The sequence below is a fragment of the Typopeltis vanoorti genome, chromosome 17 (assembly GCF_054136105.1).
Source record: "Typopeltis vanoorti isolate ZY-2024b chromosome 17, IOZ_Tvanoo_1.0, whole genome shotgun sequence".
Classification (NCBI taxonomy): domain Eukaryota; kingdom Metazoa; phylum Arthropoda; class Arachnida; order Uropygi; family Thelyphonidae; genus Typopeltis; species Typopeltis vanoorti.
Genome location: NC_143565.1, coordinates 1,046,136 through 1,072,895, shown reverse-complemented (window position 1 = coordinate 1,072,895; position 26,760 = coordinate 1,046,136). Strand labels below are relative to the sequence as shown.

Sequence of the window (26,760 nt, the reverse complement as noted above, 5' to 3'; positions counted from 1 at the left end):
TGAACAATTCAGTTTGCACAATGGGTGATAGATACGAATTTTGTTTCTTACCTATAACTTTTTTTTCCGAACATTGCATTAAATGATTTTTTAAAAGTGGATCAAATTCTGTAATTAATTCTATGATTCGAAAAAAATTACCATTTACTCTGTGCAGAGTATCAAAATTACCTCTAAAAGTCAAATTATGTTTGTATAAATAAAGAATTGCTGCTACTATTCGTCTTAAAACATTTCTTAACCGTTCTGCTTCAAATTTGGTGATATTTTGATTTGCCTGATCGTATCATATTTACAATATTTAAAAAATCACAAAAAAGTTTTGTGATTTTTTAAATTACATTCCATTTGTATCCATGAATACATGCATTTCATGTGCACTGGATTTCGTTGGTGCGACTTTAATCTTTCACTTGCATGTCGCCAGTCAGAAAAGCCATTATTAGATAAAAAATTATCATCAGAAGAAAATAATTGCAACAAAAACAAAAAAAAGAGTTGGAAGAGTTTGAATATACAAGCCATCTTCTGTTTTGCTTCTCTCCATTTGCAATTGTCCTAACATAGTGAGCTGTGGAAAAACACCTCTTGTCATCTTTTGGAAAATCATTTTCAGTCGGAGGAGATGGTGGACCACATTGTACAATTTGTGTTAGTGTTGCGTTGTTCAAAAGTTTGGGCCATGTTGCTGGATCATCATTAGTAAATAGTTCACCTTCCACTGGTGTCTCAGTTTTAGGATCTTCAATACTCATTGTTTGACCAAATGCATCATGTTCTCTGCTTCCTTTGAGTATTTCAGAACTCTCATTATTAATTAATGTTGAAGCCGAAGAACTGATTGTAGTGAATTTCTTTGACGTTCCACAGCTGCTTCTTTTTCTTGTTTTCGCTTTCGTTTTTCATGCCCACTTAGGTATTTTCTTCCATAATAATCTCTCTCACGACTAGTCATACTCTAAAATTAAATACGATAGATTTAATTATAAAATAAGTTAATAAATTAAAACAAAATTACTTACCTGATAAATAAAATATATCTTAAATAGATAATATTAGAAAATAAATAAATCTAATATAGATTGAAAACTGCTTTGAAGAAAAGTTCTGATGTCTGATAACCTAAAACCTGTTTACAAAATATATTTTTTAAGATGTTTTGCAAGTAATCGAGTGAGTGGTATCAGTGGAACTAGCTGTAGATCCAGAAATGAGTTGTTGTGTTTGTATACCAATGCTAAAAGTATAAGAAACAAGGCGGATGAAATGGTTGCACTAATTGCGTCTGTGCACCCAGAGATTGTCGGAATAAGTGAGACATGGTTAGATGAGGATGACATCCTGACAGGAATAGAGATGGAAAGGTATGATGTGTTTCGTGAGGATAGAAGGGGTAAAAAGGGAGGGGGAGTGCTATTGATGATAGAGAAAGAGTTATGTCCATACAAGGTAGAGATGCAAGAGGGGAATGGGGCCAGTGGTTTTGAGGCAGTATGGTGTGAGATAGAGGTGAATAGAATCAAATACTTGGTGGGATGTTGTTATAGACCTGGTAATGTGGATGGTGGTGATAGTGAAATGTATAGTCAAATAAGCCAAGCAAATAAGAAAAGGGTGATCATTATGGGTGATTTTAATTATGGCAATATAGACTGGAATGAAGAGATAGCAACTGGAAGTAAAGAAAATGAGTTTCTTGAGTTTTTGAGGGATAACTACCTCAGACAGTGTGTAACAGAGGGCACACGAGGATTAAGGGTCTTGGATTTGATCATCTCATCGGAGGATGTAATTATAAATGAGGTATCAAATCATCCACCAATTGGTGAAAGTGACCATGAGGTGATTACTTGGGTGGTTGCCAGCAGTGCAAGGACCCCTGTGAAAAAAGGGTATAGGTGGAACTACAAGGGGGGTGATTATGAAGAGCTCAGGAGACAGCTTGCAGGTGTAGCATGGAATGAGGAGTTAGCTGGAAAAGAGATCAATGCAGCTTGGGGGATTTTCAAAAAATATTTAGTGGATGCAATGTCTAAATGTATACCACGGGTGAGAAGGTTAAATAAGTTAGGTGTGAGATGGATGAATAAAGAGATTAAACATGCAATACAGAGTAAAAGGGCATTGTGGAGGCAGCATAAGAGAAGTGGAAGTAACCAATTTCATGAGTTCTACAAAGACCAGGCAAGGAGAGTGACTTGGTTGGTGAGAGTAGCTAAAGAGAGGTATGAACAGCAGTTAGCTAATGAAGCTAAAAAGAATCCTAGGGAGTTCTTTCGATATGTGGCCAGCAAAAGAAAGAATGATTATGGAAGGATGACATTGATTGGAGGAAATGGTATAAAGACAGCTGTTGCAGAATGTGTGGTGGAGATACTTAATGAGCAGTTCATAAAGATTTTTCAATCTTGTGAATGTGACTTCATGGAGAGATTAAGAGCAGTTGATGATGGGGAGGAGAGACTGACTGTAAGTGAGCAAGAGGTGTTTGGGGAGTTGAGTAAACTAGATGTAAATAAGGCTGTGGGACTTGATAATATATCACCGCGTATTCTGAAGGAATGTGCCAGAGTGTTGACACCTGCCTTGACATATTTTTTTAATATGAGTCTTGCACTTGGTCAAGTCCCTAAAGAGTGGAAGGAGGGCAAGATTGTGCCACTTCATAAAGGAGGTGATCGAACTCAAGCATCAAACTATAGGCCTATCTGTGTGTCAGGTGTTGTGGTTAAGTTGTTGGAGAAGCTTGTGAGAACTAGGATCCAGAGTTGGGTTGACAACAATGGTATAATCTTTGATGGACAGCATGGATTTGCTAAAGGGAGGTCGTGTTTTAGTAATCTACTTACTTATTACAATAAAGTGACTGCTTCCTTGGACAGAGGAGAAGGATACACAGTAATATACTTGGATTTTGCAAAAGCTTTTGATAGAGTACCTCATGATAAGTTGACAGTCAAACTAGAGCAGATGGGGTTGGATATTAGATTAGTGCATTGGATTAGAGACTGGCTATCTGATAGGTATCAACAAGTTGTGTATGGGGGTGCAATATCTAGGAAAAGGAAAGTCACTAGTGGAGTGCCTCAGGGATCTGTTTTAGGGCCATTACTATTTAACTTGTATATTAATGATATTGGCGAAGATTTGGATGGAGATATTCAGTTGTTTGCAGATGATGCAAAGTTGGGACGAACCATAAAGAGTTGTGAAGATGTTGTGGCCTTGTTGAAAATTTATTTATCACTAGGTTAGACTATAATAAATTTAGTTTAATCCTTTATCCCAGTGAGAGCAAACAAAGTTTGCGCCTGAAAATATCTTCAGGACTAAATATATAGTGTTGTACTATCTTATCCAGTAAGTAGTGCAACACCAAGGCAACTCGTGGCAAAGGTGGAGCAAGCTACCAGGCACTTCTAACCCAGTATCTCCCATAATGCAAAACACATTTCCTATGTGGATATGTATACTGTTATGCATTAAAGGGATTGGCCATCTACCCAGACTAGTTTCGACCTTTATTGAGGTCTCTTCAGTGGGAGCCAGGCCCAGAGCTGGAGATACTAGGCAGAAGCAGTAGCAAGTCATCTGTGCCTATGGGAGTTGCCAAAAGGTTTATCACCTTTCCACTGAAGAGACCTCAATAAAGGTCGAAACTAGTCTGGGTAGATGGCCAATCCCTTTAATGCATAACAGTATACATATCCACATAGGAAATGTGTTTTGCATTATGGGAGATACTGGGTTAGAAGTGCCTGGTAGCTTGCTCCACCTTTGCCACGAGTTGCCTTGGTGTTGCACTACTTACTGGATAAGATAGTACAACACTATATATTTAGTCCTGAAGATATTTTCAGGCGCAAACTTTGTTTGCTCTCACTGGGATAAAGGATTAAACTAAATCTATTATAGTCTAACCTAGTGATAAATAAATTTTCAACATCTTTCTCTAAATCCAGAGTAATTTTTAAAAAAGGTGATAAACCTTTTGGCAACTCCCATAGGCACAGATGACTTGCTACTGCTTCTGCCTAGTATCTCCAGCTCTGGGCCTGGCTCCCACTGAAGAGACCTCAATAAAGGTCGAAACTAGTCTGGGTAGATGGCCAATCCCTTTAATGCATAACAGTATACATATCCACATAGGAAATGTGTTTTGCATTGTGGGAGATACTGGGTTAGAAGTGCCTGGTAGCTTGCTCCACCTTTGCCACGAGTTGCCTTGGTGTTGCACTACTTACTGGATAAGATAGTACAACACTATATATTTAGTCCTGAAGATATTTTCAGGCGCAAACTTTGTTTGCTCTCACTGGGATAAAGGATTAAACTAAATCTATTATAATGTTGTGGCCTTGCAAGAAGACTTGAATAAATTGAGTGATTGGGCAAGCAAATGGGGATGCAAGTTCAATGTTGCAAAATGTAAGGTTTTAAAATTTGGAAAACAAAGATGGGATGCAGAATTTATGCTTGGTGAGAATATATTGTTGGAAGTAGAGGAAATAAGAGATCTGGGAGTGATAGTGGATAAGGATCTAAAATTTAGGGGACACATTGCCAAAATTGTGAAGACAACACAAAGACTTCTGGGAATGATGAGGAAGACACTGACGTGTAGAAGTAGGGAGATTCTTGTTTCATTGTATAAGGCTTTGATTAGGCCACACATTGACTATTGTGCCCAGATTTGGTCATCTGGTTTTCAGAAGGATGAAGAGATGTTGGAAAGGGTGCAAAGGCGACTGACTAAGGTAGTTTCTGACCTCTGGAATGTCGAGTATGAGGAAAGATTGAAAAGATGTAATTTGCAGAGTCTAGTGGAGAGAAGGAAGAGGGGAGATATGATAGAGACCTACAAGTTGGTGAGGGGTTGTTATAGGATCAATGGTGGAGAAGTTCTACATAGAATAGTGGGAGATCAGGGGAGAACCAGAGGTCATACCTGGAAACTGTATAAAGAGGGTGTGAGTAGGGGAGTGAGAGGCAGGTTTTTTTCGTGCAGAGTTGTGAATGATTGGAATGCCTTGCCTGAGAGTGTGGTGTCTGCAAGGAGTTTGAATGTGTTTAAGACCCGGTATGATGAGATGTGTGTGAGATAAAAGGACCTCCTAGATGAGTCTTTGACTCCATGAGGTCTTGTTTTAATAATAATAAAATAATAATAATAATAATGTCACATAAAAAAAATTGCTATGACAGTATGTGTATATACTTGTTCATAAAATCATAAACTAAAATCAAAAAACTCCTTCAAATTATTAAAAACACCTGTTTTAAAATGCACTTTTCCCTATTTAACACTATGTTGTACGATATTATTATATATCTTTGAGTAGTTTCAAATACTACTGCTCTAGCGCTACGATCTTATTTCGCTTACTATAACAACAATAGTTGGTTGTAAAATTATATACATATATTTTTATATAATAATATTTTTTAATATAATAATTACAATATATTTGGCAACTCCTATAGGTAGAGATGACCTACGAATGCCCAACACACACACACACACACACACACACACACACACACACACACACACACACACACACACACACACACACACACACACACACACACACACACACACACAGAGCTCATCATGCTCTGTCTTAAACACATTCAAACTCCTCCATACTCTCATGCAAGGCATTCCAATCATTCACAACTCTGCAAGAAAAACCTGCTTCTCACTCCCCTACTCCCACCCTCTTTATACAGTTTCCAGGGATGACCTCTGGTTCTCCCCTGATCTCCCACTATTTTCTGTAGAACTTCTGCAGCATTGATCCTATAACAACCCCTTACTAACTTGTAGGTCTCTATCATATCTCCCCTCTTCCTCCTGTCCACCAGACTCTGCAAATTATATCTCCTCAATCTTTCCTCATACTTGACATTCCAGAGGTTAGAAACTACCTTAGTCAGTCGCCTTTGGACCCTTTCCAACATCTCTTCATCCTTCTGAAAACAAGGTGACCAAATCTGGGCACAATAGACCATGTGTGGCCTAATCAAAGACTTATGCAATGGAACAAGAATCTATCTACTTCTACAAGTCAGTGTCCTACTCATCATTCCCTGAAGCCTTTGTGTTGTCTTCACAAATTTGACTATGTGTCCCCTAAATTTGAGATCCTTATCCACTATCACCTCCAGATCTCTTATTTCCTCCACCTCCAACAATATATCCTCATCATGCATAAATTCTGCATCCTGTTTTTGTTTTTGAAATTTTAAAATTACATTTTGCAACATTGAACTCACATTCCCATTTCTGTGCCCAATCACTCTCAATTTATTCAAGTCTTCTTGTAAGGCCACAACTTCTTCTCTCCTCTTCATGGTTCAACCCAACTTTGCATCATCTGCAAACAACTGAAAATCTCCATCCAAATCTTCACCAATATCATTAATATACAAGTTAAACAGTAATGGCCCTAAAACAGACCCCTTAGACACTCCACTAGTGACTTTCCTTTTCCTGGGTATCGCTCCCCCGTACACAACTTGTTGATACCTATCAGATAGCCATTCTCCAATCCAATGCACTAATCTAATATCCAACCCCATCTACTCTAGTTTGACTATCAACTTATCATGAGGTAATCTATCAGAAGCCTTTGCGAAAACCAAGTATATTACTGTGTATCCTTTTCCTCTGTCCAAGGAATAAGTCCCTTTATTGTACTACGTAAGTAGATTACTAAAACATGACCTCCCTTTCTCAAATCCATGCTATCCATCAAAGATAATACCATTGTTTTCAACCCAATTCTGGATCCTGGTTCTCAGAAGCTTCTCCAACAACTTAACCACAACACCTGGATAGGCCTATAGTTTGATGCTTGAGTTCGATCACCCCTTCATGAAGTGGCACAATCTTGCACTCCTTCCACTCCTTAGGAACTTGACCGAGTGCAAGACTCTTATTAAAAAAAATATGTCAAGGCAGGTGTCAGCTCCCTGGATGCTCCTTCAGAATACGTGGTGATATATTATCAAGTCCCACAGCCTTATTAACATCTAGTTTCCTCAACGCCCCCATACACCTCTTGCTCACTTACAGTCAGTCTCTCCTCCCCATCATCAACTGCTCGCAATCTCTCCAACGAAGTCATATTCACAAGATTGAAAGACCTTTATGAACTGCTAATTAAGTATCTCCACCACACCTGAAACAGCTGTCTTTATACCATTTTCTCCAATCAATGTCATCCTTCCATAATCAGTCTTTCTTTTGCTGTCTATATATTCAAAGAACTCCGTATGATTCTTTTTGGAGAATCATAAGGAGTTCTTTCATTATCTAACTGCTAACTGCTGTTCATACCTCACTTTAGCTACCCTCACCAACCAAGTCACCTGCCTTGTCTGGTCTTTGTAGTCCTCATGGAATTGGTTATTTCCACTTCTCTTATGCTGCCTCTATAATGCCCTTTTTCTCTGTATCACATGCTTAATCTCTTTATTCATCCATCTCTCACCTACCTTATTTAACCTTCTCACCCTTGGAAAACATTTAGACATTGCATCTACTAAACAGTTTTTGAAAATCCCCCAAACTGCATTGATTTCTTTTCCAGCTAACTCCTCATTCCAATGTACACCCACAACTCTCTCCTGAGCTCTTCATAATCATCCCCCTTGTAGTTCCACATATACCCTTTTTTCGCAGAGATCCTCAAACTGCTGGCAACCACCTAGGTAATCACCTCATGGTCATTCTCACCGATTGGTGGATGATTTGACACCTCATTTATAGATCCTTTGATGAGATGACCAAATCCAAGACTCTGAATCCTCGCATGCCCTCTGTTACACACTGCCTGAGGTAGTTATCCCTTAAAAACTCAAGTAACTAATTTTCTTTACTTCTAGTTGGATCTCATCATTCCAGTCTATATTACCATAATTAAAATCGTCCATAATGATCACCCTTTTCTTATTAGCTTTTTTAATTTGATCATACATTTCATTATCACCACCATCCACATTACCTGGTTTATAACAACATTCAAATCACCTCTATCTCACACAATACTGCCTCAAAACCACTGGCACTATTTCCCTCTTGCATCTCTACTTTGTATGGATATAACTCTTTCTCTACCATCAATAATACTCCCCCCTTCCTTTTTACTCCTTCTATCTTCATGAAACACATCATACCCTTCCATCTCTATTCTTGTCAGGATTTCGTCTTCTTCCAACTAAATCTCACTTATTCCAACAATCTTTGGGTGAAGAGATGCAATTAGTGCAACCATTTCATCTGCCTTGTTTCTTATACTGCTAGCATTTGTATACAAACATGACAGCTCATTTCTGGATCTACAGGTAGTTCCACTGATACCACTCATTCAATGTGATCTCTTCATGCTCGACTGGGGCCATTTCCCTTTCTGCTTATTCATTTTAGAACCGTCTTCAATTCCAACTGTTTCCTTTTGATCCCTGGTCATCCCATTCCTTTCCTGTCTACACGTGCTCTCACATCCTCTTGGAGCATCTACCTTTCTCACGCTGTGTATCCCTGTCCACCCTGAGCCTCCCCATTTCCCTGTTCCTCTTGTACACCCATTCTCTCATTTTCTATACTCATGCCACTCACTTTCCCATTCATAACCACCTCTTCAATCTCTCCTGTCTTACTCTCCTGCTCTTCCACATCACTTCCCACTTGATCTGATTCATTCTCTCTGCTCACTTCTCTACCTTCCAGCAGCAGTGTCTCTAAGCAACTCAGAGCATAACCACTCAAATGCAGTCCATCACTCCCATACAGTTCACTTCATCCTTCAAACTCATTTCACTCATTAAGAAACGGTACTCCCCTCTCTTGACAAATTTCAGCCAACATATCATTCATAATCCTTGCTTTCACCTCATGTCACCATAGTTATACCTAGGCAACACGCTTACTACCCTTCCTGTCACACTATTCTCTTTTATCCTTCTAAGCAGCCTTCTGATGTCCATTATGACGTGCTCTTTGTCCTCTGTCAAATCATTCGTAACTATTAAAACCATCAACTCCTTTGCTCGCTCCCTCCTCATAATCAGATCAGATCAGATAATCAGATCAAATTATCTTTAGAGATCTCTGATGATCTCTAAAGATAATCAGAGATCTTTAGGTGATGGTGGATAAGGATCTGAAATTTAGAGGACACATTGACAAAATTGTAAAGACAACACCGAATTCTGGCAGTGATGTGGAGGACACTGACTTGTAAAAGTAAGAGATTCTGGTTCCATTGTGCTCTAATTAGGTCACATATGGATGACTGTTCACTGAAATGGTCACCTAGTTTTCTAAAGGATGAAGAGGTATTGGAGAGGGTCCAGAGGCAGAGGCGATTGACCAAAATAGGTTCTTTTCTCTGAAATATTGAATGTGAAGAAAGGTTGAGACAATGCAATATGCATAGTCTAGTGAATAAAAAAGAAGAGGGGTGATATGATAGATACATACAAGTTGGTAAGTGGGTATTATAGAATTAACCTTGCGGTAGTTTTTCATAAGTGGTGGGAGATTTTGAGAGAATAAAAGGTAATTTCTGAAGCTGTATAAGGAGGGTGTGAGGAAGGGATTGAGAAGGAGGTTTTTTGCCTGGAGAGTTGTGAATGTTTGGAATGCGTTGCCTAAGACTGTGGTGTCTGCAAAGAATTTGAATGTGTTTAAGGCATGGTATGATGAGCTGAGTGTGTATGAGAAAAGGGACCTCTTGGATGAATCTGTGACTCCATGGGATCTTAGGATAATAATAATAATTACTCAATTTATGTTTTGTATTAAGCTGTAATAGGTTTAATGTTCTCTTTATAACATATCTTAATTTAAAAATTTTAACTTTTTTAGGTTAAAACTTCATTAGAAAAATCCAAATCCAACTTAGAAGCAGAAAATACTGAACTTTCTAATGAAATAAAAGCACTTTCCAGTGCTCGACAAGAAGTTGATCGTCGGAAGAAACAACTAGAAAGCCAACTACAGGAACTGAATATAAGACTAAAAGATGTAGAAGGGAACAGAAGTGAAGCAAATGAAAGGTCCCAAAGGTTGCAGGTATAATACACTCTTGTGAGGAAGCATGCTTATTTTTTATTTTGTTACTTTTTTACTTCTGATTTTAGCACATCAGTTGTGCTAAAATGAATTAAAATGTGACATCAGTTGACACAACTGATGTCACATAGTTAATTCCTTTATGTTTTAAAATATAATGGAAATCTATGAAGGGAAATGATAGAAAATGATAAAACAAAGTACTTTGTTTTTCCTATCATTTTGCTTCAGTAACAAATGTGACTTTGATGTAACAAATTTTCCTTTCATCTTCAGCTGTCAGTATGTATCTGATATACTTGTATCTATCTATATAGATATCTCTCTCTCTCTCTCTCTCTCTCTCTCTATATATATATATATATATATATATATGAAGATTGTATATGAAGATTGAACATGTGTATGAAGATTGATTTACTCGGTTGTTATACATATTTTTAAAAAGAATTGAATGACTTAAACCGAGAGAAATGGAAAAAAACAGTTTATTAGTACTACACAACTAGTTTCAGCTTTTTAACAGCCTTCGTCAGGTGCACATTATAAAAGAAATAACCATTAAACATGGAAGGGAAAAAATTGTGTTCCTCAATGCATAACTCAACTGACATCTGTTTGGCCAAAGTAAGGAATGTCACAGTCACACCAGATCTGAAAAACTGTGGAAAGATTGCAGATGCAGATAACAAAGATGGTTTTATGACTATGCAGTGTTGGTTATGAGGATTGGCTGAGGGGAATGTGGACTGCAGAGTTTGGTGGATAGAAGATGGAGAGGTGATATGATTGAGAATTTTAAACTGTTGAAAGGTGGTTACAGGGTTGACACTGGGGAGTTCTTTCGTTTGGTTGAACAGTGGGAAGGAGAGATGACAACCATCCCTAGAAGTTATGAAAGAAAAAATATGAGCAAGAGGGTGAGGAGTGTATCTTTGCATGGAGGGTGGTTGAACCATGGAATGCATTGCCTGATAGAGTGGTGAGAGCAAGAACGTTCAATAAGTTTAAGGAGCGGTATGATAGATTTTTTTGTTTCCTAGGAACAACCTCCTGCGATGAGTATTTTGACTCCATGGAGGCCTGAATAATAATAAAAGTAACATCATGACTAGGCTACTTGTATATAGAGGCTAATGACCTTTGTTTTCTAGGCTGTGCCTCCCACAATGTCTCGTGACTCCATGGAGGCCTGAATTATAATAATAATAATAATATATAGGCGGTCCAGTCATATAGTCTGTTTAAATCCTCTTGTTATACCACAACTCCAGTATGCTCCACTCTTCCCAGTTCTCCACAACTTTTCATCATCTGCAAACAGCTGCATATCTCAGCTGCATTCGATTCTCACTGATTTACAATTAGAAAATCATATATAGCGATATTCTTGAACTTTGAAAAAGCATATGATAGACTACCACATGATTAGATTTTGTATAAGCTGTAGATGATGTTAGTAGATAGTATATCTCTGAAATATAACATGAATTTGTGTATGATGGATCATTATCTCAAAAGAGGAAGGTGACCAGTGGTGTGCCTCAGGGGTCTGTTCTTAGACCCTCTACTGTTTAACTTATTTGTTAATGATATTTCATGTGGATTGATTGCAGATCGTCAAATGTTCTCCAAATAGTGCAAAGTTGTATTGGTAGATTTATCACGAGTAGTGCTGATGTTAATTCTCTACAGATTTTAATAGACTTTTAGCTTGCATAAATGAGTGGGGGTTGCAGTTTTAATATCATTATTATTATTATTTCGGATACCTCGAAGGAGTCCAAAGACTCATCAAGGGGGAGGGGCACCTACTCTACAACTCTCCATATCCACCATGTAATCCACCAACTACACTGAACTGCCACTACCATCATTATCTACACCAACGTTATCTACTGTCCACTACCACTAGGTATTTTTTGTCTGTAAATTGTGTGTATTCTGAAGGTCGATTTGTCTGTATGCAGGATGAAAAATCCAAGTTTTCTGGAGGAAAAAACCCTGCTAACTCCGTAAGAGATTGACTAACTCACCTTCAATTGAAAAAAGCCTATATTAAGATTTCTTTCATCATGATGAGAAAGGCCTTTTCTAATTGAAGGGTTCAATGTACCTTCATTCTTCCAATTGTGCTATGGTGGTGCTCATATTAATAAATACAAGGTGTAACACTTGGGGATACAGAGATATAAGGCTATGTACTGTGTTGGAAGAGCTGTGCTTCAGGAAGTGGATAAGATTTGGGATCTTAGAGTGATGGCAGATGGTGTACTTTTGCAACAACACATCACAAGTTGTTGAAGATTCACACCATATTGCTGCTATGATAAAAAGTACATTGATATGTAGGGATAAGGTGGTGGCACCTCTGTGTAAGGTATTGGTCAGACCACATATGGGCTATTGTGCTCAGATTTGGTCACCTAGTTTTCATTATAATGTAGAAACACTAGTGAGGATCCAAAGACGAATAACCAAAGTGATATCAAGACTCTGGAGGTACAAAAGATGAATCAGGTTGTAATAAAGTGAGGTGGTGGTATACTTCCTTGAAATTAATAGACAGAAATGGAAGAGAGGCTTCCAAAGACAAGAATTTGAAAGGTGGGTCCTTGGGAAATTCATATTCCTTGAGGTACTGTCTGGAAAGGCTTTCATAATGGATATTTGTTGATATTGCTCTTTGGCTTTGGGGGTGTTATCAGAGGGTTTTTCATTCTGGGTCGCCTGTAGTTCTTATTCCTGGCCAGTTGTGTGACTTTTAATGTTTCTTTTGAGAACTGAGGTTATTGTGAGCACTGCTTCCTGGGATGACCCGGTTTGTGTATGATGAGACTGTCTACTTTCCAAAATTGCAAAGCAACGTTGCAATAGAATGGAGGCAGTTTGTGATGTGTGGTGGTGGAGCATTGACCATTCAGAGATTGTGAATAATGCAAGTTCTCTGGTGGCTGCTTCTTTATATGTTCAAGAGTTTTTGCATGGGTCTGGTTAGTCTGGAGTGTCCTAAAAAGAACGATAATCCTGAAGAAGTTGATTTTGTTTTCAAAGGGAGACTAGGCTCTGGCCTCCCTTGCTGAGTGGCTTACAGTGCACTGAGGTTGTCCAGTTTGTGTTATTCCAAAGGAATCATGTTATTGATTTCTGAATCTGATGTACAAAGTCTTCAGGTGGTGTTAATACTTTGCAGATGTGCCATAGCACACTAGCAGCTATAGCTGGTTGATGATTAGCACTCTTCCCCTAAGTGAAGAAGTTGTTCGTATGTTTTTATCTAGTATCTGTTTGAATTGGTTGTGCAGCTGTGTCCAGTTAAGTGAATTGTCAGCTTGAGTGTTACTGAGGTAGATAACTAAGTATTTTTGTCCTTCACTTGACCAGTTGCATTTGATTAGAAAGTCTGTTCTAGTTTTCCAGTTGCCTACCTAAAAGCTAGAAGACTTTTCAGAATTTAATTTTTCTCCAGAGGATTGCACATAATAGTGTATGAACCATGTGAATTGCCTTCATTTCTTCATCATTGTGTATGATTATTGTGACATCATCTGTATGTATTCTGATCTTCATATGCGTTTTTGTATATTGGTTCATTTGAAAATCATGGTGTTGTATATTTTACTCAAAAAAAGTTTGATGGCTAGTCCAGAGAGTGGGCATCCTCAAGAATGTGGCAATGTGCAGGTAAGCTGGTTGTTTATCTTTAGACAAAACTGTGCTTCTTTTTATGGTAGCTGGACTATTTGGATAATGCTCTCAGTACTTTGACATAGCATTAGTGTTCTACTCTATCAAAAGCGTTTTCGTGGTCAAGACTAATTAGCACTAAATTTTTATTCTGGCTGTTTGCATTGTGGATGAAATCCCTGATTATATGTAGTGATCTTCCTGGCACTGCATAGGTTTGAAAATGGCCAATAATATCAGTTAGTATTGGCTTCAGATGGTTTGTGATTACTTTGGAGATGATTCTGCAGTCTGTGTTAATTGGTGTTATATGCCAATTTCTAAGGTCTATATAGTTTCCAGTCTTCAGTTGCACATTTGAATGAGATTGTGCAACTGAAGTTGTGACGAATTGTGGAATGGTGAAGGATTACTGTAGGTCAGCTTCTTGCAGCAATTTAAGGAGGAGGAGTGATCACAGAATGCTTGAAAGAACTCAGAAGTAAGTCCATCCACACCTTACTTCTTTGTCAGAGATTTAGATACTGTTTTTAGTTCTTTTAGGGTGAAGGATTACTGTAGGTTGTTTTGTAGTGTGTAAAATGTTTTCTGTTCCTCACAGTATTTCATGGATAGCATCGGTAAAGGTTTCTATAAAAGTATATGTTGTTTTGTAATATTTCACTATTTTGATAATTTTATTTGGATCTTCTGTAATGTTACTGTCCTGTAGTCTAATGGATGAGATGCTCTGCCTCGCATTTTTTTCTAGAGTGAAGTACAGTAGTTTGTGGGAGTATCAGGCTTCGCTGTTTCTGTTGACTGTAGATTTGTGTGTACTCTTTCAGTTGAGATTTTCAGGTTAGGGCACCATGTTTTCATGGGTTCTGTTTTATCTCTCAATTGTGTAACATTGGATAACAAGGCCTAGAGATCCTGTACGTATTCTGATCCTAAATCCATGAGGGTGTTGTTAAAGATTCAATAGTATTTCCCAGTTTGAATGCCTTGTAGGATAATAAGCATTCCAACTTAATGATGCAGTGGTGTGAGATGTAGAGAGGTTGATTTAGAGAGGCAGAATCTGTCCAGTGGAGCCTGGTAGAGAAGCCTATTTAGATTCTGGGATGGATGATTTCTAGTTGTAGATATTGGTGCTAGAAATCCACTTCCTGCAGTGTGTTGATTAAAGAACTGCAATGCTTAGTGCAGTTTAATCTGTCCATTTTGGGGTCAAGAGTGCAGTTGAAGTCTCCAGTAGTGATGACATGTTCTTGATCAATTTTTCAAATATGGACATACACGAAGTCCAAGACTTCTGATTCAAGTGCATCCTACTTTGGTAAGTAGATATTGAAAATATGAAGAGTATAATGGTTTGTTTGGTGTTTCTAGGTTGGTGTACAGCACATGGCCAGGTACTTTTACAATCTGCTTGACCTTGTAGGGGAACATAAAGCTGACTACTGATTTATTTTGCTGTTGAGTAGGTGAATGATGGATTTCTTAAGGTCGGACCATCAATTTTGCTGCAAGTTTGGATGATGAATGGATATTTGTTTCCTGTTAAAGAATTAGATCATTTAGATCTAGATCTTCTACATGATCTAAATCAGCGCTTTGTAATCTGTGGGTGACAGCCCCCTTGGGGGCTGTTAGTTTTGTTGAGGGGTGGCCATGAAATAATGAAAACAAATTTAAAATGTTTTAAGACTAAGTGTGCCATGTCAAATGTGTATGTAAGACGCAAAAAATGTAATATTTACATTTGATTTTTGCAATATTCACTGTGTGTTTTGTGTTGAATATAAATACAATAAATATTATAATAATATATAATAATATATGTCTGTACTACGATTTTTTTTCGATGGGGGTCATGAAATATTTTAATTTTTCCAAGGGGGCCTTGACATCGATAAGTTTGGGAAGCACTGATCTAAATGATCATTTAGAAATCTTTAAGCAAGTACAGCAGCATCAACATGACATGATATGATGCTGCTGTACATATTAAGGACTAGTTTGCTGCATAGGGCAGAGGAACATTCTCTTGCATACAGGAACAAAATTCTTAGAGCCATTATAAATTAAAGATGCTAAGAAATTTTATTCTTGGTTTAATCCTTTATTCAAGTGTAAGCAAATAAAAATTTTCAGGTGAAGTAACATCACAACTGGGCTACTTGTATACACAAGCCAATGACTTTACATTAATTGCCTTAGTATTCCATAATCCAAAGATGTTCCCCCTTTTACTTGCTCCTTCCCCCTGTTCCATCACAAAAGAACTCTCCAGTGTCAACCCTGTTATTATCTCTCAAGAGTTTAAAAGTCTCAGTCATATCACCTCTCCTCCTTCTAACTACGAAACAGTCAACATTTCCTCAGCCTATCTTGATAACTAACATTGTACAGTCCTGATACCATCTTTGTTATATGATTCTGCAATCTTTCCACGATTGATTTATCCCCTTCAAGTCCTGGGGACCAAATTTGAGCACAATAATCCAGTTGTGGTGTGATCAGGGCTTTATACAATGGAATGACAACTCTTTTATCTCAACTGGTCATCGTCCTTCTCGGTATTGCAACAATCGTCTGGGTTATCTTCACCACCTTTGCAATATGTTCCCTGAATTTCAGGTTTCTATCAATCATCACCCCCAGATCCCTTGCCTTCCCAGCCAACTTCAAGACTTTACATTTTGCTGCATTAAACCGATACCTCCATTTATTTGCCTGTCTATCCAGTTTATTTAAATCATCTTGCAGGGCAACCACATCTGCACTATTACTAATAACCGTTCCCATCTTCACATCATCTGCACACAACTGAATATCCCACCTACAATCCATTGACAATGTCATTGATATGAATATTAAACAATACAGGTCCAAGTATAAAGCCCCATCGGACCCCTCTTGTAACCTTCTGCTTCTTCGATACCTCTACCTCATATCTCTGATGCCTATCAGATAGCCAGTCCCAAATGTAGTTCACTAATTTGACATCTAAATCCATGTGCTGCAACATAAATATCAGCTTATCATGTGGTACCATGTCAAATGCATTCGTAAAATCCAAAAGAATAGCAGAATATGCCTTTCCTTCATCTACTGCTCTTGTCACTTTATTACAAAAGAGACATCATATTACTAAAACAAGCAAGAGCACCCCTTAATAAATCCATGCTGACTATCACAGATAACATTACCCTCATCTGCAATGCTGTAAATGATCCTTCAATAATTTCTCCAAGATCTTAACTACTGATGAAATACAAACTGGTCTATAGTTTGACACTTCCAGTCTGCTACCACTCTTATGCAATGGCACTATTGCTCTCATTCCAATCTCTGGCTCCTTTGACTAGACTCTCATTTACCCCTATTCATTTGCCCATCTCTCCAGTTTATTTAAATCCTTTGCAGAGGCAAGACCTTAAAAGCCAGGTCAACAGAGCTGTCAGTTCTAAAACTCATGTAGAAATCCCATCCAGGCCCTCCAGTCCCATTGTTTTAATTGATATCCAGAGTACTCAGTATTAGAAACACACTCTCTTCTTGCACTTATAAACTTCGAATCTGGCCTATCTCTCTAGTTTTATTATTATTATTATGCGTGCCACCTCCAAGGAGTCCAAAGACTCATCGCAGGAGGACAACAACTGTACAACTGTCTCCATCACCACACCGAACCTCTACTACCAATCATCTCCATCAACACCATCTACTGCCCACCACCACCACCAGTATTTTTTGTCTGTAAATTGTGTGTTTTCTGAATGGCCGATTTGTCTGTATGCGGGATGAAAAACCTGAGTTTCCGGGCAGGAAAACCCTGCTACCTCCGTATGGGATCGGCTAACTCACCTTCAATTGAAAAAGTCCACATAAAGATTCCTTCCGTCACGGCGAGAATCGAACTTAGGTTTATTCCAATCGAAGAGCGCAATGTACTGTGGTTCTTCCAATTGCGCTACGGAGATGTTTATTAAAACATACTTCTCCAGGATGAAATACCCCAATACAGGGTACATTAAACAACTCCACTGTTCTCTGCATCAGTCACACTGTTCTCATTTTTATCCAACAATGTCATTCAAAATTATGGCCACACGACAAAAGAATGCATTAGGATTTTCTTTGGATCTCAGGACCAGTTATCTTCTTATATTCCAGTTTTGCTTTCCTTACCATACCAGTCCCTCACCTGACCTGAGTCTTATATTCTTCATGCATCTGCTGTATACTGCTCTCATTATTATTATTATGACACCTTCAGGGAGTCCAATGACTCATTGAGGTAGGGTATTTACTCTACAACTCTCTGTCTCCTTCACTCAATTCACCAACTTACTACAACAAACTGCAACTACAATCATCATCTACACCAATGCCATCTACTGCCCACCACCAAAAGGCAGCGGATTCAAATTCTGCGTCGGCATGGATGTTTGTGATTTGTCTGTGAAAATACTAGTGGTGGAGTTGGTGTAGTTGGTGGATTAAAAAAAAACAATTTTAAAAAAAAATTATACTGCTGCAGTTAAAATCTCCCATAACCAGCATCCTGTTTGCACTCGCCAAGCTCTACTGCCTAAACATCTCCTGCTCTTCACCATCTATGCTCCCTGGCTTATAGTGACACCCCACTAAATATCCTGTCCTGCCCACCTCTTTCTCACACCATATGCTTTCAAAACCAATCGTGCCATTGCTCTCCAGATCTTCCGCTCTGAGAAGACATCAGTCATTACTTATCATAAGGAGAACTTCACTACTGCATTTCCCCTTCCTATCCTGTTGCAAAATGCTATATCCTGTTCTTCTATTCCTGTCAGCATATCATCTTCTTTCAACCATGTCTCAGATATTCGAATAAACTTTGGACAGACTGATACTATCAGCACCACCAATTCATGTCCTTTATTCCAGATATTTCTGCTATTAGTATAAAGAATCAATGCATTGTCACTGTTTCTATACCTGTCATTATCCCCTACAGACTCCACTGGATTCATCATTCTCATCATCACGAACCATGAGCACACTGCCCAGTGGTGTCCGATATCTCTTTCACTATCTTCTTCCACCTTTCTTTGTCCAGTGCACAGTGTCGCACTTTCTGTAAACCCATTCCACTCCAGGCCTTTATGTCATTTATCCATTCTCTGTATGGTCTACCTCTTCTGTTTACACCAGCCATAATACCAAACATTATTATTACTATTACCCAAGATCCCATGGAGTCAAAGACTCATCTGGGAGGTCCTTTTATCATATACACAGCACATCATACTGTGCTTTAAACACATTCAAATTCTCTGCAGACACCACACTCTCAGGCAAAGCATTCCTATCATTCACAACTCTGCATGAAAAAAACCTGTTTCTCACTCCCCCTACTCACACTGTCTTTATACAGTTTCCAGGGATAACCTCTGGTTCTCCCCGATCTCCCACTATTTTCTGTAGAACCTCTCAGATTCCTTGATATTGCTCTTCCATACACACCTTGTTGATACCTATCAGATAGCCAGTCTCCAATCCAATGCACCAATCTAATATCCAACCCGATTCGCTCTAGTTTGACTATCAATTTATGATGCGGTAATCTATCAAAACCCTTTGCGAAATCGAAGTATATTACTGTGCATTCTCTCCTCTGTCCAAGGAAGCAGTAACCTTATTGTAATAAGTAAGTAGATTGCTAAAACATGACCTTTCTTTCGCAAATCCATGCTGTCCATCAAAGATAATACCGTTGTTGTCAACCCAATTCTGGGTTGGCATGAATGAATAAAACATGAATGTCTTTATCTTCCGATCCTCACTCGTTCTGCAGATATGTCCAAACATTTGCAGCTTCCTTTGTATAATTTTCTGTATTAAATTCTCCTTTCGTTGTATCTTCTGTAGAGCCCTTTGTTTGTGATTTTCTGTACCTATCCTATTTTTGGAATCTTCCTGCAACAAATTCTGTCAAATGCCAAAATTGTTTTTCTTGATTCCTTATTTATTACCCACGTTTCAGATAATACAAGACACTGCTAAAGATGCATGTTTGCATACTGATCGCTTTACTTTATCAATTGCTATCTATGGTCTTCAGATTTGTTCTTCCCTTTACAGTCCTGTTCTTTATTTCTTTTTTACAGTCCAAGTCATGTCATTTTACTTTCCAAATATGTGAATCGTTCTACATTTTCTATATCAATTCCATTTACTTCTATACATTTTAGATGAATTATGGACTCTACAATCGTGTTGGAAATGATCATTTTAATTTCCTGATATTTCGGGAAATTAAAAAAAATTTTTTTTTAATATCATCTTTAACACTGTTGTAGAGTCCATAATTTTTGTAAAATGAATGCTGGTCACCATGTAACACTAAAGGAGAAGCATCCACTTGTATCTTTTGTTTCATGTTCTTCTCACCAAATACCATTGTCTGTTTTTTCCAAGTTCATACAAGTCCAAATCTTTTCCCTTCCTCATTTCACAGTTTCAGTGTTTTTTGTAGTTCTCTTTTGCCTTTTTCAATAATAACAATGTCATTTGAATATCTGAAATTGTTAATTCTCATCCTGTGTACTGATATTCTTTTTGCATCTTCCTTCATTTTGTAAATTGCTCTTTTGATGAAAATGCTTGTTGATATTGCCCCCCCCCCCCAGTACATCTGCTTGTCTTAAACCATCTTCCCAAATCCTCATCTATTCTAACTGCTGCCATTGCATTCTTATAAACATCTTTTAATATGGCTATTAGTTTTCTGTTAATTCCATATAATTCTAGCACTGCTAATGTCACTTTTTGGTTGATGCTAGTCAAGTGCCATCTGAAAATCAACAAAGCAAGTATATGTGTTTTTGTTTTTTCTCCTACTTTTCTCTGTTTTTAACCTAATTATCAAAATCTGTTGAATTGTACTTTTATCTTTCCTAAATCCTGTTTGCTCATCTTCAAGATATGTTTCCAATTGTATTCTCAATATTTCTGTCAATGCCATCATCATCACCTTTCTAAGTTGACTTGTCAAAGCAATTGTTCTATAATTTTCACACATCCAAGCTTATTTCTTTTCTTGTATAATGCCACTAATATGGATTTCACCCACTCCTCTGGCATTTTCTCTTCCTTCCATACCATATTACATAGTTGGATCCACTGAATTCAGCATTACACAATGTGTTCCCCCCCTTTCTCACAAGCACCTATTCCCACAAGAGGCCATCATAATATGAGCAGAGGGGAATTTATTATTATGACTGAGGACTTCCCTGAAATCACAAGACACATCATGGAGGCCCACCCTAGAAAATGCAAAGTCTATCATACCATTCACTGTGCTCTCACCATTGTATTATTATTACTATTATTATTATGGATATCTCCAGGGAGACAGTACACTCATCACAGAAGGCCCAAACTAGCAAAACAATATCTGTCATATCTCTTCTTGAATTCATTTACAGACAAAGAACTCATAACTAAGTCAGGTAATGAATTCCATTCATTCACCACCCTCCAGGCAAAAAACCTTGTTCTCATACCCTTGTTAACCACACTCTTCTTTAATTTCCAGGGGTGACCTCTTGTTCTTTCTCACTATCACACAGCTGAAACATTTCCCCTGCATTAATCCTATAAAACCCTTTCACTAGTTTAAATGTTTCTATCATATCCCCTCTTCTCTGCCTATCAACCAACCTCTGCAATCCACAAGCTCTCAATCTATCAATGTAAGGAGCATTTTTTACATCACTCACCAACTTAGTCACTCTTCTCTGAACCCTCTCCACAGCCTCCTCATCTCCAAGGAATCCGGGTGACCAGACCTGAGCACAGTAATCCAAATGTGGAAGTATCAACGCTTTATAAAGGGGAATAATAACCTTTTTATCTCTGGATGTCAGTGTGTTCCTCAACAACAAAGTAATCCTATGTGCAATCTTGGACACCTTAGCAATGTATCCCCTGAACTTCATCTCCCTCTCCACCAACACCCCTAAGTGCCTAGCCTCATCAATCTCTTGGAGTACTGTTTCATCAATGTAATACACAGCTGGTAATCTTTCAATCCCAAAATGCATCACTTTACACTTTTCCACTTTGAACTGACATCCATTACCTTTTGCCCATTCTACCAGCTTATTTACTGCAAACGTTCAACATCAGCTTGATTTTTTATTGCGCTACCCAACTTTGCATCATCAGCAAACAACTGAATATCTTGCTTTAAGCCATTTCCTATATCATTTATATACAAATTAAACAACAATGGCCCAAGCACAGAGCCCTGAGGCACACCACTGGTCACCTTCCTCATCCTGGACTCGACTACTCCATTCACCACCTTCTGGTATCTCTCCCTGAGCCATTCTCCTAACCATATCACTGGTTTAGTATCCATTCCCATCTGTTCCAATTTGCGTAACAGTGTTCTGTGGGGGTATCCTGTCAAAAGCCTTAGCAAAATCCAGAAGTACCATTGTGTAGCCAGTTCCTTTGTCCAACTCAGATGTCATTCTATTATAAAAAGTTAATAAATTGCCAAGGCAGGATCTACCTTTAACAAAACATGTTGGCCTCTGTAGAGTATCATATCCTGATCCACCCATTCTTGAATTTTGTCTTTAACTAACTTTTCCAATAATTTTACCACTACTCCTGAGATGGTGATTGGTCTGTAATTAACTACCGCAGTTTTAGAGTCACCTTTGCCTAACTTCCACTCCCTAGGGACCATACTAGAGTTCAGACTTAAGTTAAATATCCAAGTAAGAAGGGTTGACAATTCTTTTGCACATTCATGCAACTCCCAAACTGATATTCCATCTAAACCTACAGCAGTTTTTGCATTTAAATTTTGCAATATATTAAATACCTCTGATGTCTTAACTTCAATTCTCACATTAGTTATTGTTACAGGTACAGAGATAGTGATCAGCATTCATTTTAGAAATAATATTGACTTTACAACCATGTTTTAAATAACTATTTTAATTTCCCAACATTTCGACCTTCATAACATGATCATCATGTGGAGTATATACAAATATGCAAGGACAAGCTCAGTTACATTTCACACAGTAAGGTGCTAAAGAAACAATGATTTGATCACCAGTTATTCTACTGGCATGACCTCTAGTGAAAAAATAAAAAAATAAAATAAAATTACAAATTAATTAATTATATAGAAACTACATCAAAGCTAAATTCTATTTAAGATAACATGAGAGAAACATTCTTTCTTATAGATAGTTTTCTTACAGTAACAATGATGTCCTATTTTTAACATTACAATTGTTATATTAGATTTAGAATTCTGGATTATCTACAGTGCTGTTTATAGTTAAGTCTTAGGGAGAAAGGTTCCTTGGGTAGAATATGTGCCTTCCATATGCTTGTGATTTTTAGACCATCATTATTGTTCAGATTGGGGTGGTTGAAGAATCTTATGGGCTTTCTTAAATTTACATTCATACCATGTTTTGTTGATGTAAACAACTGGTGCTTTTCTTGTCAGTTCTATGTAAAGTGTTCAGGGCATGATCAAAAAGGCCAGCTTCACCATAGTTATTATATTTAAGGTGTCATTTATGTTCCTTTTGTCTGACAGGAATTGTGCTTCCTGTTTCCCCTATATATGGTAGATTACAGGTGCACTAAATACAGTGGGCCAGCAGAGGAAGTGGGTCTTTGGATGAGTTGAGTAAGCTTTTTAATTTTGCAGGAGATTTAAAGGTGGCTTTGAGGTTGTATTTCTGTAATATTCTGTTTATTTTATCTGATGTCCCTTTAATGTAAGGAATGGTTATAGTTTTATTGTAGTCTGGTTTATCTTTGTTTTTTATTGAGGTCTTTAGAGAATTTTGTTAATAGTGTTTTGGCTGTTACCATTTTTTAGAAAAGTATTGCTGATAACTTTAAATTCATCTTTCAGGAAGTGTGTTCTGTTTTTCAATCTGAAATGCATACAGTTCCCAACTGAGATTGAAAAACAGAACACACATCCGTTTCTAGATACACTTATCACACTTCTTCCTTCTTGCAGTCTTTCCTTCAGTGTTTACCAGAAACTGACACACACTGGCCAATATATACACATAAACTCCTACCACCACCCAACACAAAAACTAGGTGTCATTAATACTTTAAAAAACAAGGCTTTGAAGATCTACTCCAATGAACAAGCATTCATACCATGTTATCCACGGAACCTTTCTCCCTAAGAGTTAACTATAAAAAGGACTATAGCTAATCCAGAATCCTAAATCTAAAATAACAATTGTAATGTTAAAAATAGGATATAATTGTTACTGTAAGAAAACTATCTATAAGAAAGAATGTTTCTCTCATGTTATCTTAAATAGAATTTAGCTTTGATGTAGTTTCTAAATAATTAATTAATTTGTAATTTTAACTGTATTTTTTTTTTCACCAGTCATTCCAGTAGAATAACTGGTGACCAAATCATTGTTTCTTTAGCTTACTGTGTGAAATGTAACTCAGCTTGTCACTGTATATTTGTATATACTCCAGAGGATTCCTAGTATGCTGTTTTCTTGCTATATTCAGGTAAATTTCATGGCTTACACATGTAACAAAAATTATATATAATTTAGTCAAGAACTCCAATATATTTCATCCAGCATTACGTGGATATTATCAGGGAGGTAGACTGTTAACTACATTCAAAAGATTAATCAAAACAATTAATCATAAATAAAAAAAAAATAATAATATAATAAAATAAAAAATCAAAATAATTATTAATTAATTAAAAAAATAACTTATCAGCAATTAATATTGATCACTTTTTAAAATTTAGATATCAGAAATCATCTGAACCTTGACCAATCAGACCGTATGCCAATATCCATGTTTTGGAGAGTGATCACTTTAATTATTCATAAAGTTGTTGTTTTTTTTTTAATTAATTAATAATTATTTTTATTATTTTATTTCATTTTATTATTTATTTTTTTATTTTATTCTACTCAACTTACTACAATTTGGCATTTGTGTAGATGAAGATAGTTGTGGTTGATGTATTGGTGGAGATGGAGAGTTGTAAAGTAGGTGCCCTCCGTCGATGAGTCTTAGGACTCCCTGGAGTTATGTGATAATAACTTGATAATAATAAAATATATTGGAGTTCTTGACCAAATTATATATATTTTTTGTTACATGTGTAAGCCATGAAATTTACCTGAATATAGCAATAATTACTCAAATAGTGTAATATCATATACTTCAGCTTCGACTGAGACACGAGCTAATATAAGCATGATTTATGACTTGTTATTTTGATTTATCTTTTGAATGTAGTTAATGGTCCATCTTCCTGATGATGTCCATGCAACATTGGTTGAAATACATTGGTGTTTTTAATTAAATTCTATATAATTTTTTTTATTATATGTGTAAGCCATGAAACTTATTTTAATATCTTGGTAAAAGTAATGTGTTCGTAATTAGTTGGTGAAGATGAGGCAGATGCTGGATGAAATGAAGAGAATCATACAGATGTATAAAGAGTGAAGAAGTAAAAATGAACAATGTCGGCATCAAAAAGGCAACAATAGTATCGCGAGTGGTGTTGTATGGGGGATTTGTTTATTAGAGATGTGGTAAATGAAAAGAGTTGGTAGTAGGGACAAATAACTTAACTGGAATCAAGGAGAATATAATATTAGTTATCAGGAGGTTATTGAGAAGGATAAAAGATAATACTGTAATAGGAAAGTAGTCAGTGTTTTCCCCAGGTATAACAGTGGTAGGATGAGGCAGAGAGCAAGGATTATTATTATGACGTGTCACTTCCAGGGATTGTCAAATCCAAGGACTCATTGAGGGAGGACACCTACTCTGCAACTCTCTCTCTCTCCACCACTCAGTCCAACTGCAGCAAATCACATCATCTACACCAATGCCATATACTTCCCACCACCACTAGTATTTTCACAGACAATCACAAACATCCATGCCCACGGCAGGATTCAAACCCACAGCCTTTTGGCTGGAGAACAGATATGCTAACCACTTGGCCAACCAGGCTGGCAAATTATGAATGATTATGAATGACTATATTATGAACGATACATTTGCAGAAAAGTGGGAAGAGAAAAGAGTGCAGTTTATTAATGTGTGGAATGAGTTTCAAGAAAGAACAGAGCCATATAAAAGTGATGGGCTGCATTTAAATCCTGTGGTGTGAGTCCAAGTCACTTGGAGAGTATGCTGCTGGAAGGAAAAGTAATAAGTGCAGAGACTGGATCTGAGTAAGTAAGAAGCAGTGTGGAATAGCAGAAAAGGAATGAAGGATTGAAGTGGTATATGACTAGAGAAGTGTGTAGAATGAGAGAACCAGTGGGCAAGACAAACAGGAAACAGGGAGACTCGGTGTGGAAAGAGAAAAGTCAGTGCTCTAAGAGGAAGTAAAAGTATGAAAAGACTAGACAGGAATTGGATGGCCTTGGGATGTAAGGGGAAGAGGATACTGGGCTCAAAGAGGGCACTGAGTGTTTAGAGAGAGGAATGGCTCAAGGAAGGCATGGAGAACCCACATCTAATAAGTGGTCCAAGTGAAATTTGTTATACATTCAGAAATGAGCTGTTATTTCTGTATATGATTGCTAGAAGTATGAGAAACAAGGCAAATGAAATGGTTGTATTGATTGAGATCATTAATCAAAAAATTTTTGGAATAAGTAAGACATGGGTGGATAAGCATGACATCCTGAGAAGAATAGAGATGGAAGGGTATGATGTTTTTGTGAAGATGTTGAAGATGAAAAGGTTAAAAAGTAGTATATCGTGCTATTTATGATAGAAAAAGAATAATATCCATACAAAGTAGAGATACAAGGGAGGAAATAGTGGTAATGGTTTTGAGGCGGTATGGTGTAAGATAGAGGTGAATAGAATGAAATACTTAGATGTTGCAAATTTTCTTGACCTAGTTATCAGTAAATCAGATGTATATAGGTTGA

At 37.3% G+C, this 26,760-nt stretch overlaps 1 protein-coding gene across 1 annotated transcript in view; it reads left to right on the top strand.

Moving 5' to 3' along the window:
- LOC150097089 (myosin-14-like) overlaps positions 1 to 26,760 on the top strand; it is a 1,147,103-nt gene that overhangs the window by 743,089 nt on the left and 377,254 nt on the right. The window contains exon 27 of the mRNA XM_090407039.1: positions 9,878 to 10,084. Within this exon, the coding sequence (XP_090263165.1) occupies positions 9,878 to 10,084 (207 nt within the window). The remainder of the gene's footprint in view (positions 1 to 9,877; positions 10,085 to 26,760) is intronic.